Source organism: Sphaerodactylus townsendi, linkage group LG05 (genome assembly GCF_021028975.2).
Source record: "Sphaerodactylus townsendi isolate TG3544 linkage group LG05, MPM_Stown_v2.3, whole genome shotgun sequence".
In the NCBI taxonomy this organism is placed as follows: domain Eukaryota; kingdom Metazoa; phylum Chordata; class Lepidosauria; order Squamata; family Sphaerodactylidae; genus Sphaerodactylus; species Sphaerodactylus townsendi.
Genome location: NC_059429.1, coordinates 82,643,493 through 82,657,050, shown reverse-complemented (window position 1 = coordinate 82,657,050; position 13,558 = coordinate 82,643,493). Strand labels below are relative to the sequence as shown.

The following is a 13,558-nucleotide window of genomic DNA, read 5'->3' as shown; positions in this document are numbered from 1 at the left end:
AAGGAGCCTCTTCAGGCTTATAAACAAAGAACTGGATACTTCTAATGGGTTGGACTTTCTCTAACTGTGCATGGAACTACAATCTCGCCTTCCCCTTCCAAAGCAGCCCAAAATGTCCTTGAAATGCTGCTCTTAGAGCATATGGGGATCCAAAGGAGCAAGTCTGCTCTGTGAGGGGAGGACCACCCCTCATGTGCAGCTCTTTCCAGTGGAACCTAACCAAGTGTGAACTGTGGTAAAGTACAGGTGGGTTCTTCTAATATCCAACTGCCAGGAAGAGAGGAAGGGTTCTATTCTTCAGACCACATTGCTAGAGCCATCACTAAAGCCATTCCTTTTAAGTTATTATATGATACATTTGCCATATATCATATTTCTGTCATTACTTTCAAGGTACTTTACTGTTCAAAATAACTGCCTAAAATATAATATTCAGAACTACTGCCTGGAAACTATTATAGGCTGGATGAGGACTAACAAACTGAGGCTGAATCCAGACAAGAGGGAGGTTATTTGTGTTCTGGGCTCCTGAGTCTCCGAGATCATGGGGCACCTGGTTCTGGACGGGGTTTAGAAGGACCAGGTGCAAAATGTGGGGGTGTTCCTGCATTCATTGCTGTCCTTTGAGTTTCAGGTGATGGCAATGGCTCCAGCAGCTCCATCTGGTTCACCATCTCCACCTGTTTGGGGCAAAGGTGTCGTGGACATTGGGTTACATGCTCTGGTAACCTCTTGATTGGATTATTGTAATGTGCTCTATGTGGGGCTGCCCTTGAAGACAATCCAGAAGGTGAAGTTGGTGCAACATGCGGCAGTTAGGCTCTTAGCTGGTACATCTGGCCAGATGCACATCATACCAATCTTTAAGGAACTACGCTGGCTCCCAATTCACCCCTGGGCCCAATTCTAGGTATTTATGTTGATGTACAAACTCTTAAATGACTTGGACCCTGACTACCTGAAGGAGAACCTGTGTATGTATGTATCTGCTCAGGCACTGAGATCACAGGGGAGGCACTCCTGATGGTACCACCAGCTACTGAGGTGTAGGGGCAGGAACACACAGGAAGGCTTTTTATGTGATTGCTCCCAGGCTCTGGAATAGTCTCCTCTTGGAGATTTCCCGTGTGCCTATCCTTTATTGATTTAGGTGCATGGCAAAGACTTTCCTCTTCATCCAGGCATTTGGTTAGCCTCCCTGCAGACCCCCTCTCCAGATGCTGGTGGGAGCTGGGGTTATTTTGATGTGATTTTTATTACTGTTCTATTTGTTATATTTTATTCATGACTTTTTAATTGTGGTTTTTATTTTTTTAACCTTAAGTAAGCTACCTAGAGATGTTACTGTGAGGTAATGTATAAATATAATAAATAAATTAAATAATAACAAAACAAATGGGACGTGAACAAAAGAAGAAAACAAGCAAACCCTTAGATACACGGCACAATCGTTCCTTTATGAGCAGACAGACTGGTTGCTTGGGCAGACAGTTCTGGAAGGAAACAGTTTTGATGGAATCCATTTGAGGGAAATACTAAATAGAAGCTGATCCCAGTCAAATTGAGGCAACCTTGCTGTATCATCTCTTCTTTTATCACAGCCAGATGGAAAGGTTGATACATGAAATAGTTTGGGGAGAGAAGATCTAAAGATTAAGGCAGGTTGGTGCAGTGAGGGTTGCTGTCTCTCCCCTTTTCAGCTGCTTACCACTTTCACTACAGTCTTTATTATGGCATCCTTTACATTTTAGTATAAAAAGATAACGACTGACATCAAAAGTAGCTGAAAGAATTTTGACATTTTCATTCTATATGCAGGATCATAACAATGGTTCACCTCATTCAGCATCCTGTTTCACACAGTGATTACCGGATGGTCCCAAATGGTCTACAAACAGGACAAAGAAGTCAAAACATAGTTTTCCTCAATGGCTAATTTTATCATAGGTAACAGCTAACTATTTGCAGATCTGAAAGTAATCAGCAAGAGCATATACGGTGGCAGAGTTGTCATCACGAAGAAGAAGAAGAAGAAGATGAAGATGAAGATGAAGAAGAAGAAGAGTTGGATTTATATCCCCCCTTTCTCTCCTACAGGAGACTCAAAGGGGCTTACAAACTCCTTACCCTTCTCTCCCTCACAACAAACACCCTGTGAGGTAGGTGGGGCTGAGGGAGCTCAGAAGAACTGTGACTAGCCCAAGGTCACCCAGCTGGCGTGTGTTGGAATGTACAGGTTAATCTGAATTCCCCAGATAAGCCTCTACAGCTCAGGCGGCAGAGCGGGGAATCAAACCTGGTTCCTCCAGATTAGAGTACACCTGCTCTTAACCACTACGCCACTGCTGCTCCTGAGAAGATGTTAAAAAGAAATCAGTAGCCGTGCTACCAGTACTGAAAAACACTAGAATCAAGACAGTGACTAATGAACACCACCCAGACACAGGATTTCTCCAGGCAGCAAGCAATCAAAGGGCTATTGAACACCACCCAGACAAAGCATGCCTCTAGGGATCAAAAGGCTAGGCTACTACTATGCAGATGTCCTCACAAATTGATTATGCTCTCTTCAGGGTTACTCACATGCTAAAATGGAAGGATCCCACTCGATACATGCAAATCAAGCTTGCAAATGGCACCCTTAACACTTTTAACCAATGCAAATAGTTCTTTCTCCCATCCTTGACATTCCACAGGTATATATACTCCACTTGTTTTAATACCATCAGATCCTCTGAAGATGCCAGCCACGGATGCAGGTGAAATGTCAGGAGAAAATGCTACTAGAACACGGCCATACTGCCCAGAAACCACGCATCACCCCAGGCTTTATTTTGCTAATTAATAGCAATATTAATTTCTACTCATAGGAACAGGAAACAAGACAACTACCATTATTTACTGTTTATCTTGTTAAGAAAGCATATGATTGCATCTTGTGTTTAATGGTTTTCATACTCCATGACTTCATGGGAATCCATTTCCATGCAAAGTCTTTAAAGTGAAAATAGTTGCTGCTGAAACATAAAAACAGATGGAAGGGATCCCCAAGATCTTCTGGTCCAGCCTCTACACAATGCAGGAAATTCACAGCTACCCCATCTCACTTCTCCAATGACCTCTGCTCTATGACCAAAGACAAAAACCTTCAGAATCCCTGGGTCTGAAGTGGCAACCAGGATTACCCTGGGTGTCTACAAAAGGGCCACTAAGTGCTAAGCATGAGCTCATCCCTTCCTGCTTTCCCTCTTAAGATCTGCCTGAATTCAAAGTGTGTCATAGAATCAGCATTGCTGTCAGATGGTCATCTAGCCTCTGCTTGAAAACCTTCAAAGAGCCCACCACCTCTCAAGGAAGCCTGTTCTACTGAGGAACCACTCTGTCAGGAAGTTCCTTCCAATGTTTAGCTGAAAACTCTTTTTGATTTAATTTCAACCCACTGGTTCTGGTCTGATCTTCCAAGGCAACAGAAAACAATCCAGCTCCATTCTCTATGTGACAATCTTCTGATTCCTGAAAATGGCAGAGAGAAATCAGTATGATTTGTAAATTAACCAAAAGAGAAAAGATCATCCACCCCAAACAGTCTGAGGAGGCTAAGAATGCTGTAGGAGGCATGGAATGCTGAGATAATTTGTAAAAAAAAATGGGGGGGGGGAGAGAAGTAGCGGGGAAATTGGTCTATTCAAACCCTGAGTGTTTATACAATCACTTCTCAGTCTTCTTTTCTCCAGGCTAAACAAACCCAGATCCTTCAACCTTTCCTCACAGGGTTTAGAAATTTGATAACCTGAGCACATGCTAACCTAAAAAATAACAAATGTGTTATAAGAGTTGGGAATTCATAAAGAATTGATGGGGGTAGATAGATAATTGGGAAATACCCCCTCTACCCAGAAACCTCTTGACCTTGGGTGGCTGTAGTTCATTGTCAGGCAGGGAGACAGTTGAAGGCTCACATAATTACTGGGATGGGAAGACAGTAAGTGACTTTGAAATCTCCTTCTTGCTCAACACATTCTGACAATTCTTTTTTTATAGCATTATATAAATTCTTAGGGGCCTGAATATGCCGATTTCCCTTCTACTGTTCCCCACCATCACCATTTGCAAATTATCTCAACATTCCATGCCTCCTACAGCATTCTTAGCCTCATCACACTGTTAGGGATGGATGGGTTTTTCTCTCTTGGTTAATTTACAAATTACACAGACACCCCTCAGTATGCAGATATCGCTAGCATATCTGTTAGTGGCCTGCTCTGCTATTCTCATGATTGGTGTGAACCACCCATTTATTTTACTGTTAGACACAGAAATAGCAATTTAAAAAACGTACTAAGAATATGCTACAGACTTCTAGATTATTCTGTAGCCCACACATTCTGTTCCTTTTATCTTCCCTCTTGAATGTTTATTCTTGTTTAAAAAGAATGATTCATTTGGTATCAAGAGAATTAACTTAAACCACAGGTACAGAAAGTGTTGGGTTTGGAGAAGTAACAGGGTTTGCAAAATAGGTCATATTAATTTTTAGAAACCATCTCCCATTACCACTCTGGACGGATATGCACAAAACAAGTGTCCTTGCATTTCAAGCAAATGAAAGCAAAAAGGTCTCCCAAACTATGCTACAGTATAGTGGACTAATTGGCTTAGGTACTAACCATTTTTTCCATGATTCACATATCCCATTACTTGTTGCCATTTTAACTCCCCCTACCCACAAGAAGAAATTCATAGGGGAAGGCAGGCTGCAGTAAGAAGGAAGATATTGAGAATTGAACCTTATATTAAAAATGAAATGTTACAGAATATCTGTAAATTCCATTAATTGAAATCACTGGCATGCACCCTACAACTTTCTCTGGAGGAAGACATACTTAGTGGAGCACAGTGGTCGGATACATGCCTGCATCCCCACAGAATGCCGGATAACACATTTCCCATTCTTTATAGACCTGACACGAAACTTCCAAAACTGACTCCCCAGCTTGTCTGCAACTGGCCTTTTGACATGAGCAGCAGCTTCCTCTTTTGCATCCTTCACATAACTTTGCTTTGAGTCAGAACAGAATCAGCAAAGGAGGCCTCCGTAATGCTTTGGTGCAGTTTCAAGAAGGGCACTTTATCTAAACTGCGTCATTCATGAAGGGAATGTTTTACCAAGAACTGTTTTGCCAGTTAAATGTCGTTAATATTTCAGCAGTCTCGATATTAATCCTCATAATCTACCACCTGTGCAAGCATACAGGTATTTCTTTGCCTTTATGGAAGCATTTGTACAAATCGGGCAGTGGTGACCTAGATACATAACCGACTCTTCCTTGCAAGATATTCCAAGGAGAATAACTCGTGGAAACTTACACCAATGTGATAAGAAATTCTCCAGCATTTTCTGCAAACCACCCCCACTCACAGAAGTCATCCCAAAGTCATGCAGAAGTCAAGGGAATTCACATTCTGAACTTTTGACAAGAATGCTTAAATCATTTAAATCTTCTGCTCAATTTTACAGCACTTAAGACTCTGACATTTAATTTACAAGGCGTCAATTTTAATTATCAAACCAGGAAGAAACCTACAAAACAAAGAACGGAAACAGTGTTATTTGTCTAGTCTTTTGAATCCTGAAACACAAAGCAAAGCAAATCAGCATGTAACATTTATTTTACTAAAAACAGATAAGTCAGTCAAGGTCAACCTCACCTCATCCCACTCTGAAGCAAAGGAAGGTGATTTCTCCAGCCTTTTTTTGCCAGTACTACAATTGGAAAGCGATTCGCTTCTGCTCCCCATAGTATCGTCTTCTGTTGGTGAGGTGGTCAAAAGGTCAGAGTCCGATTTTGACAAGCTACGGCTAAGTTTGAGTTCTGATCTGGACTTGCCTCCTGGGTTGACTCTGCCCACGGAACTGCTCTTGTCTCCTTCCTCAGCCCCAGCAGAATGTTGTGGAAAGTGAAGATGTGCTAAAGTTCCAGGATCCAGTTTGTCACTTATGTGGCAGATGGTTGAATAGACCACTTTATTTTTGTCTGTAGTGCTAGTCTGTACCGTTCCAGATGCATCAACATCTTCCAGCTGCATAGCAGTTCCCTCTGTACTTCCTTTGCCCACAGCAGAAGTGAGTCTGAAAGGGTCCTCATTTATTTCACACACCGGAGAAGAACCATGCAGTAGACCTGAGAACTGATCCAGCACTTGGACATCCTGGGCATCTGCTTGGCTGTGATTGCTGCCGCTCCTCCTCTCGTCTTCAGAAGAAAAAAGACAAAACACACATATGAAAAAAAATCAATTAAAGCTGAAACTCCCCTCCCTGAGGGAGAGAAATAAAGTAAGAACAGTTCAGTACTGTTCCGTGCGCTCAAATTGTACCCAAAGTCAGAGCATTTATGAAATTCCAAACACTGGCCTGATTTATGCAATCTGGCAGCCCGCCCCACTTCTTATTTCTGTTAACACTAACAATCAGCCCTTGCTATATAAGGTTTGGAGAAGTGTTAACTATACTCTGCAGAGAGAGGCGCATAAGCTGAGACTCCTGGAACATGAGATATTTCCATAAAGGCCAAAGTGTTATTTAGAGCAGCACTCCCTACCCTTGGCAAAGATCACTGGGTGGGGCAAAAACGAAGCAGCAAACAACGTCCAAGTTCGAAAACATTTGCCCTCCTCCCCACAGCTGTTTCCTTCCCTAGTGGCTCAAACACCTCCTTATGCAAGAGAAATAAGGGCTTAGCAGTATTTAACTCCACCAAACCCTCCCTTCTCATTAACTAATTCCTCTACATAAAGTAATTTGTTCTACTGCTACAGTATCCTGCTTGCAATACAAACTTTCACTGAAACGTGACTCCATTATTAGACTCATGTTTTAAAGTGTTGTAACAAATGCCAGGATTACCAGCATGGCCAATTGGCCATGCTGACAGAGGCTGATGGGAATTGCAGTTCCTGAACATCTGGAGAGCCGCAGGTTCCCTACCCCTGATCTAGTTAATCCTTGAGTAAGAGGCTGATTTGAATCACCTCAAAAGCTCCCATTTACGAGAAATGGCTACCAGTCTTATTCCCTGCGTTTACTGAGATGTTCAAAATACGGAAAACAACCAAAAGCCACACAAGCAGGATGTTCAAAGCTTTCTTAACATTCTTTTCAACAGGCAACATTATCCAAGACTTTGACACCTGACCATGGGATGTGCTTTGAAAGGTAGGAAATGAAGTCCATTGTATCAGCTGTAATTGGTTCCTGGCTATGTTTCAGAACACTACTTAAAAAAAAAGAAATGAACAGGCTTCAAATATGTAATATTTAATGGTCTGGTATCAGTGGAATCAGTCCAGTCACAGAAACAGTTTTAAATTTTCACTGATTTCAGCAGAAGCATTAACGACAGACTTAGCTAAACAAAATGAAATAAAAAGTGATAAAAACAAAATAATATTTGGATGAACTGTTCCGAGTCACAGCAAAATACGATCAGCAAACTTTCTTCAATTAAAACTGTTATATTCCTAAGCACGGTTTCTTTTCTTCTTCATACAAAGTAGCCCAAAAGCTTTGGTAAACAGATTACAATAGTTAAGTTACCTCAATAGTCCCCTTGGATCTTAAGCCACATGCGACATTATTTTAATAAATGTAAGTCCATCGGTCTTATTTAATTTAAAAACCATCAAAATAAATGTTCAGAGTGGCTAACAATTTAAACATCATTTTTATATATCAAATTCAACTACCAGACCTGCCTAATCCAAAATTCTTATAACCAGACCATAACCGTAAATCACAAACAATCTCCATTTGATAATATCAGTGCCCTGCATCACTATCCAAAGGCCTTCTTTAAAAAGTCATGTCTTTCAAACTTTAAGAGCTGATGTTATTTCTTCAGGGACACCATTACATAATTGTGGAGTTACAGCAGAAAACGCTCACTCTTCTTAACTGAAACCACCTGAACTTCCCAATGAGAAGAAATAGCAATTTCTGGGCAGATCTATGCGCAAGCTCGGGCATATACCAGAGAGTAGTCCCTCATACACATAGCAACCAGTACCTAGAACTGAACCCAAAAATAAATCAGCAGCCAGTGCAGCTGCTTTAAAACTGGAGTACTGTGCTCAAATCGGTTTGGTATAGTAAGGAGGTAAGCTGCTGCATTCTGCACCCACTGAAGTTTGAGGTGCCTTCAGGAGCATGTTACAGTAAACCCACCACAAGAATGCAGTACCATGGGTCAGCATGATCTGATCAGCTGATGAGAAAGAAAGACCATCTTTTCACTAAATTCAAAAGTTCTATAACCTGCAACTGTTTATCAAATAGTCATCGAGAGTATTTCAATTGCCTGAAACAGATACATCGATCTTGTTAGAACTTTAGCTGATCCAACCAGCATCACCCCTGTCTTGTTTGGACTCAGTTTCAGCTTCATAGAACCCATTATCTTATGAGATAACTGCATCTGAAGGTGTCATTAAAGACGGATAGAGCTAAGCATCAGCTTACTGACACTACTCAATGTAAAGCTGCAAGTGATTGTATTCAAAGGCTGTTTAACAAAACTACTACGTTCCACATTTCTAATGGAAACTCATAGCATTTAATGAAAAAGATCAAAACAAGTGGAATGACATGGGCATAAGTCCCATCTCCTCCTCTAAAAAATAAAATTGCATTATCTACCATATCAAAGGCTGCAGAAACATCTAACAAAATCAGATGGGAGTCTACCCCTCTATCCATCTGAGCCTCATAAGTTCATCTACCAGGATGATTAAAGCAATCTTTCTCTCTTAGCTAGCTGGGGTCAAGGGAAGAAACTTTATGGACTTAACTGACATCTGATCAAGATGCCCATTAAAAAAAAAGGATAGCAACATCAGTAGTTTACCAGCCACAAATGTGCTCATTTGCAGCAATTATTTCCTGGTACTGTCCAAAACGTATTGGCAAATTTTCACAGCAGGATGTTCAGAAGGTGCATCACACAGACATGCCCTGCAAGCATACTAATGATACAAACACTTCTCGTGATGAAAGCACCTGGATTATTTTACTAGCAAGGCCTGAATTCTTTCTTTCCCCGGTTCACTATTTCAAACACTTCATAACTCATTCAAGTCCTTTCTGAGTGGACATCTTGAGTGGAGCTAACACAAACCAGAATAAAACAACGCAAAGATCACCCAACTATCCTCAGCCAGGGCCAGGGCCTTCGCAATGGTGGCCCCTACCTGGTAGAACACTCTGTCTAGGAAAACCTGAGCCCCAAGACACCTGGTTCTATTTTGCAGGCCCTGCAACACAGAAATATTCTACTGGGCGCAAGGCTGAGGACAGCAATATGGACAAAGACTGGCCATTTTCCAGGCCTACTTCCTGACTTTTTCTTTCTGGCCTCCACATCAGTTGCCACATTATTACTGTTGTTGTTTGTATGGTGTGTATTGACCCCTATTTTTTTTGCTAGAAATTGTATTTTATTTAACTTTTATGGGGTGGAACCTGATATAAGGTGCCATCATCAGAAAGGTTTTATGAAACTAGGAAATTTTAATATTGCATTATTTTATTTATTTATTTAACTTTATATTGAATTGGATTATATGATTATGATGTTGATGTTTATGATGGGGAAAGGGTGAGATAAAAGTCTAGTAATATAGTAAACTAAATAAAAATAATGTTTACAAAAAAGGTTTACTTGTAGCAAGTACAAATTAAAACTAATCCATTCATTTATGCACATGTACTAATACATACAAAGAAGAAAGGGGCAAGACAATGTTTTCAGTATGTTGCTTCTGATAGTCCTTTGCACAATGATACTATATGCCCATGGTGGCGAACCTATGGCACAGGTGGGCACGCATGCCGTCATGTCCCCCTCCCCCTTGCCCTGTCAGAGGCTGCTGCCAGCAGATGCATTGGGAGTCACGCTGCACAGGCTGGCTGTGCATAAGGCACTCTGCCGGTCAGGGCTGAGCTTCAGGGAGGTCCTGGATACAGTGTGTAACAGACTTCCCACTGTGATATACCTCTGAAGATGACAGCCACAGATGCAGGCGAAACATTAGGGACAAGATCCACCAGACCATGGCCACACAGCCTGGAAAACCCACCAGAACCAGTTAAATTCCCCCCGCCCCCGCCCCCCCCCCGGCCTGGCCAAGTGTTGGCACTTTGCGATAAATAAGTGGGTTTTGGGTCGCAGTTTGGGCACTCGGTCTCTAAAAGGTTTGCCATCACTGCTATATGCCATTGGGATTTTTGTCTTTTTACTACTTGTGACATGTTATGGTTCAAATCTGCACCAGGTAAAATATAAATCTATACTATTCCACAGCAAGAACATGGTAATTGATGTGAGCATTCTATTGGCTCTAAACACTCAATGGGAAAATGTCAACTCAACTGTAGTAAAAAGAAGAGAAGTAACACAAAGATGACTCACATCTTATCCTGTGGACAAGAAGGAAGGGTTGTGGTACATATGTAGTTTACATATTGCATTTTGTATGATTACAAAAAAAATCACATTTTGTGTGATTACAGTGTGATTACAGTAAAAAAATCAAGCTTAGTTGGCATATTGTTTTTCATACAGCTAACAGACACTGGTAGCATTCTCACATACTTATTTTTTAACCTTATTACCATGCTAGAGCTTAAATTTTAGCAGTTGTTCAGTCAGAGGGTAGACAGCAGCTGACAGTTTATGTTGTTTGCTGGAACACTGCTGTCCTAAAGCCAGCAATGCAACTCAACAAAGGGGCCACTGTTCACATGAAACAGTGGATGTGCTTTCCATCTCCTGCAAGCAAAGCAGCAAATACAAAAATAACTTCTGGTAACAAAGTGCTGAGGCACTTGTAAGTATTTTAGCTATGTTACGTGTTCAACACCCCCAGAAAATGTTTTTTTCCTAAATAAAAGATGTACACCTGTTTCTCTGGGTACATTTATAAGAAACTGGAAAGATTTGGAACCCAGAAACTTACCTTTTGAGACTTCTATCAAGTGTGATCCAGGACTCTGTTGCTGTTCAGAATGACTAGAAGAAAGGTCAGCTGAGCCTTGGCAATTCAGTGGCCACTGGCCATCCTGAGAAGGCAGACCCTTCCGGGGCCAGGCCTGCAAAGAAACTTATATTACTTAAATTTCACTACCACAATCAGAGAACTATCTGCTAAAGCTTGAATTTTACACCTTTAGTTAGTTTTATAAAACTAAGTTTTAAACACTCAGCTTACACCAAATATTCCTCTTCCAAGACTGTACAAGTGGGCTCTGACAAGTAGAACTGGGTAAATGGATAATCATGAAGTTACATTTTTTTTAAAGCACAAGATTCTTAGCATGCCAAATTCAACAACAGATGATATATTCTATGCTTGCAGACTGAGTATTTCGACATTGTGCACAGTCCCAGCCTGCTACCTGTTTTAAATTTTCCTTTCTGGGTGGCCTATAACTAGTCTATCTGAATACATATTTACCATAGGAGCCTTCAAACTAGCATTAGCGTAATTAAACTTTTCTCAAAAAAGAAACAGAGAATACATCTCTTTTGAAAGACAATGTGGAATTGTCACTGAGGTTTTCCCCTTGATGTAAAGCAAGAACCAACTATGGCTGGATGTCGACTATTTTCACTACAGTTAATCTAGGCAGTCCCTGTACTTTCCTGCATATAGAATAGAATAGAATAGAATAGAATCTTTATTGGCCAAGTGTGATTGGACACACAAGGAATTTGTCTCCGGTGCATATGCTCTCAGTGTACATAAAAGAAAAATACATTTGTCAAGAATCATAAGGTACAACACTTAATGATTGTCATATTTTACAGAATAGAAAACAGAAGTGCAAAAAATATATATTATGGTAGTGGTCTCTCTGTATCATAATTTACATGATGGGAGTGAAATAAGTATTATTAATACTATTACCTAGTAGTAAATCATATCCATTTATGACACGCTCTCTCCAAAGAGATCTGGATTGGTAAAACACTACTACTATGACGACTTCCACTACTATTTTCTATGACATTTGCAATCTTACTATATGATTGAGCAGCGTGTTCCTGACAATGAAACAGAAAAAGTGAGGGCTGCTGCAAAGTGTAGTCCTCAGCCATCTGGGAGTGCCTGGATTCCAGCTCCTCCTGGAGGGGCAAGGACTACTCTTGCCAGCAGCCATACTCCTCTCCTCCCCAGATGGCATGCTTCTCCCTACGAGGGCGAGGTCCTTGTGGTGAACTCTGAAGAACTTCTGCTTGGGAATATGGAAGAAACTCTGTCGAGCTGCAGCTGAGCTGGAAGAGCCCATTCGCAAAGTGAAGGAAGCCTGTCTCTGTAAAAGCGGGGAAAGGGGAGAATCTGAGAAAGGAGAGCCTATTTGCAAAGTTAGGGAAGCCTGTCTCGGCAAAGGTAGCGGTAAGGAATCTGAGAAAGGGGAGCCCTTTTGAAAAGTTGGAGGAGCCTGTTAGCGTGTGGGTGTGTGCGGGGGGGGGGGGGAAATCTGTAAGTAAGCTTTCTTCACGTAATATTTAGGCTAGATTTTTGTTATTTGTATTGAATTGTGGTGCCAAGTGGGGAGGAAAGGCAGGAGGATTGGCTCCCTCAATGGGCACTGTTAACCTCTTTCTTAAGAGGATTTTCTCTTCTCATCTTCTGACAACTCTCATTTTGCAATATCTTCCTCAATATCAGTCATCCTTACCTCCCTGACTTTGTGGGCAGGGATGTCAGACCAAATGCCATTGCCAGTTATCACAAAGCAGATGAATAGCCATAAACTTCTACAGGCACCTGAGTGTCTTGCAGAGTCATTAGAAATTGAATTCCCATGTCCCTGCCCAACTTTTAATGAGCCATACCCTGATTATTCTTATTTATCTGAGTTTGGAATGGCATATTGCTGATGCACAGTGCCTGACAGTTTATCATAAGTGGCCAGATTCTCATACATAAGCAGCAAGTCTTTCCTACCAGACTTCATAATTTTAAGTGTCAACTGCACAATACACATAAAAATGCAGAGTTTGAAACTAAGTAAATTTATTCTTTGAAAATCCAAGCTTTTATAAGCATTGGGAGATAAAATGGCAAAAAGGAGACATAGCAAAAGCAGAATTAAACTAGTCTTATTTGATAAAGACACTCATTTTCACCCCCAGTGCTTAGTGAAACATCCCAACTATCTGGGTATTTCAATAAGTATTGCGAGAATTCTTATACAGAATTACTCTGGCATCCTCAAGAAGTTATTTGACCTTTATACTGTTTTAGTCAATATCATTTGAAAACTGTATACATTTCTCAAGCCAACACAGGCATTTTCCTTATTACATTCCGAACATGTACAACTCCTTTACCATTTAAGACCATTGAGGTACATTAGTACCATCTGAACATTGTTTTACATTAGTTTTATTTAGCATTTGAAGGTACAGAATACTGCTGCCTGTATATAAACTTTGTAGTCTCTCCCCTTTGAAATAACTGTTTTTATTCATTCTATTGACTTAAATGCAGATTG

At 40.9% G+C, this 13,558-nt stretch overlaps 1 protein-coding gene across 5 annotated transcripts in view; it reads right to left on the bottom strand.

Annotated features, from left to right (window-relative positions):
* The window catches only part of ANKS1A (ankyrin repeat and sterile alpha motif domain containing 1A), a 145,827-nt gene that overhangs the window by 73,166 nt on the left and 59,103 nt on the right, over window positions 1-13,558 (bottom strand). For all 5 annotated transcript variants that reach the window (XM_048497688.1, XM_048497689.1, XM_048497690.1 and 2 more), the window contains 2 exons: window positions 11,014-11,146; window positions 5,710-6,254 (listed from right to left, as the gene is read on the bottom strand). In XM_048497688.1, the coding sequence (XP_048353645.1) occupies window positions 5,710-6,254; window positions 11,014-11,146 (678 nt within the window). The remainder of the gene's footprint in view (window positions 1-5,709; window positions 6,255-11,013; window positions 11,147-13,558) is intronic.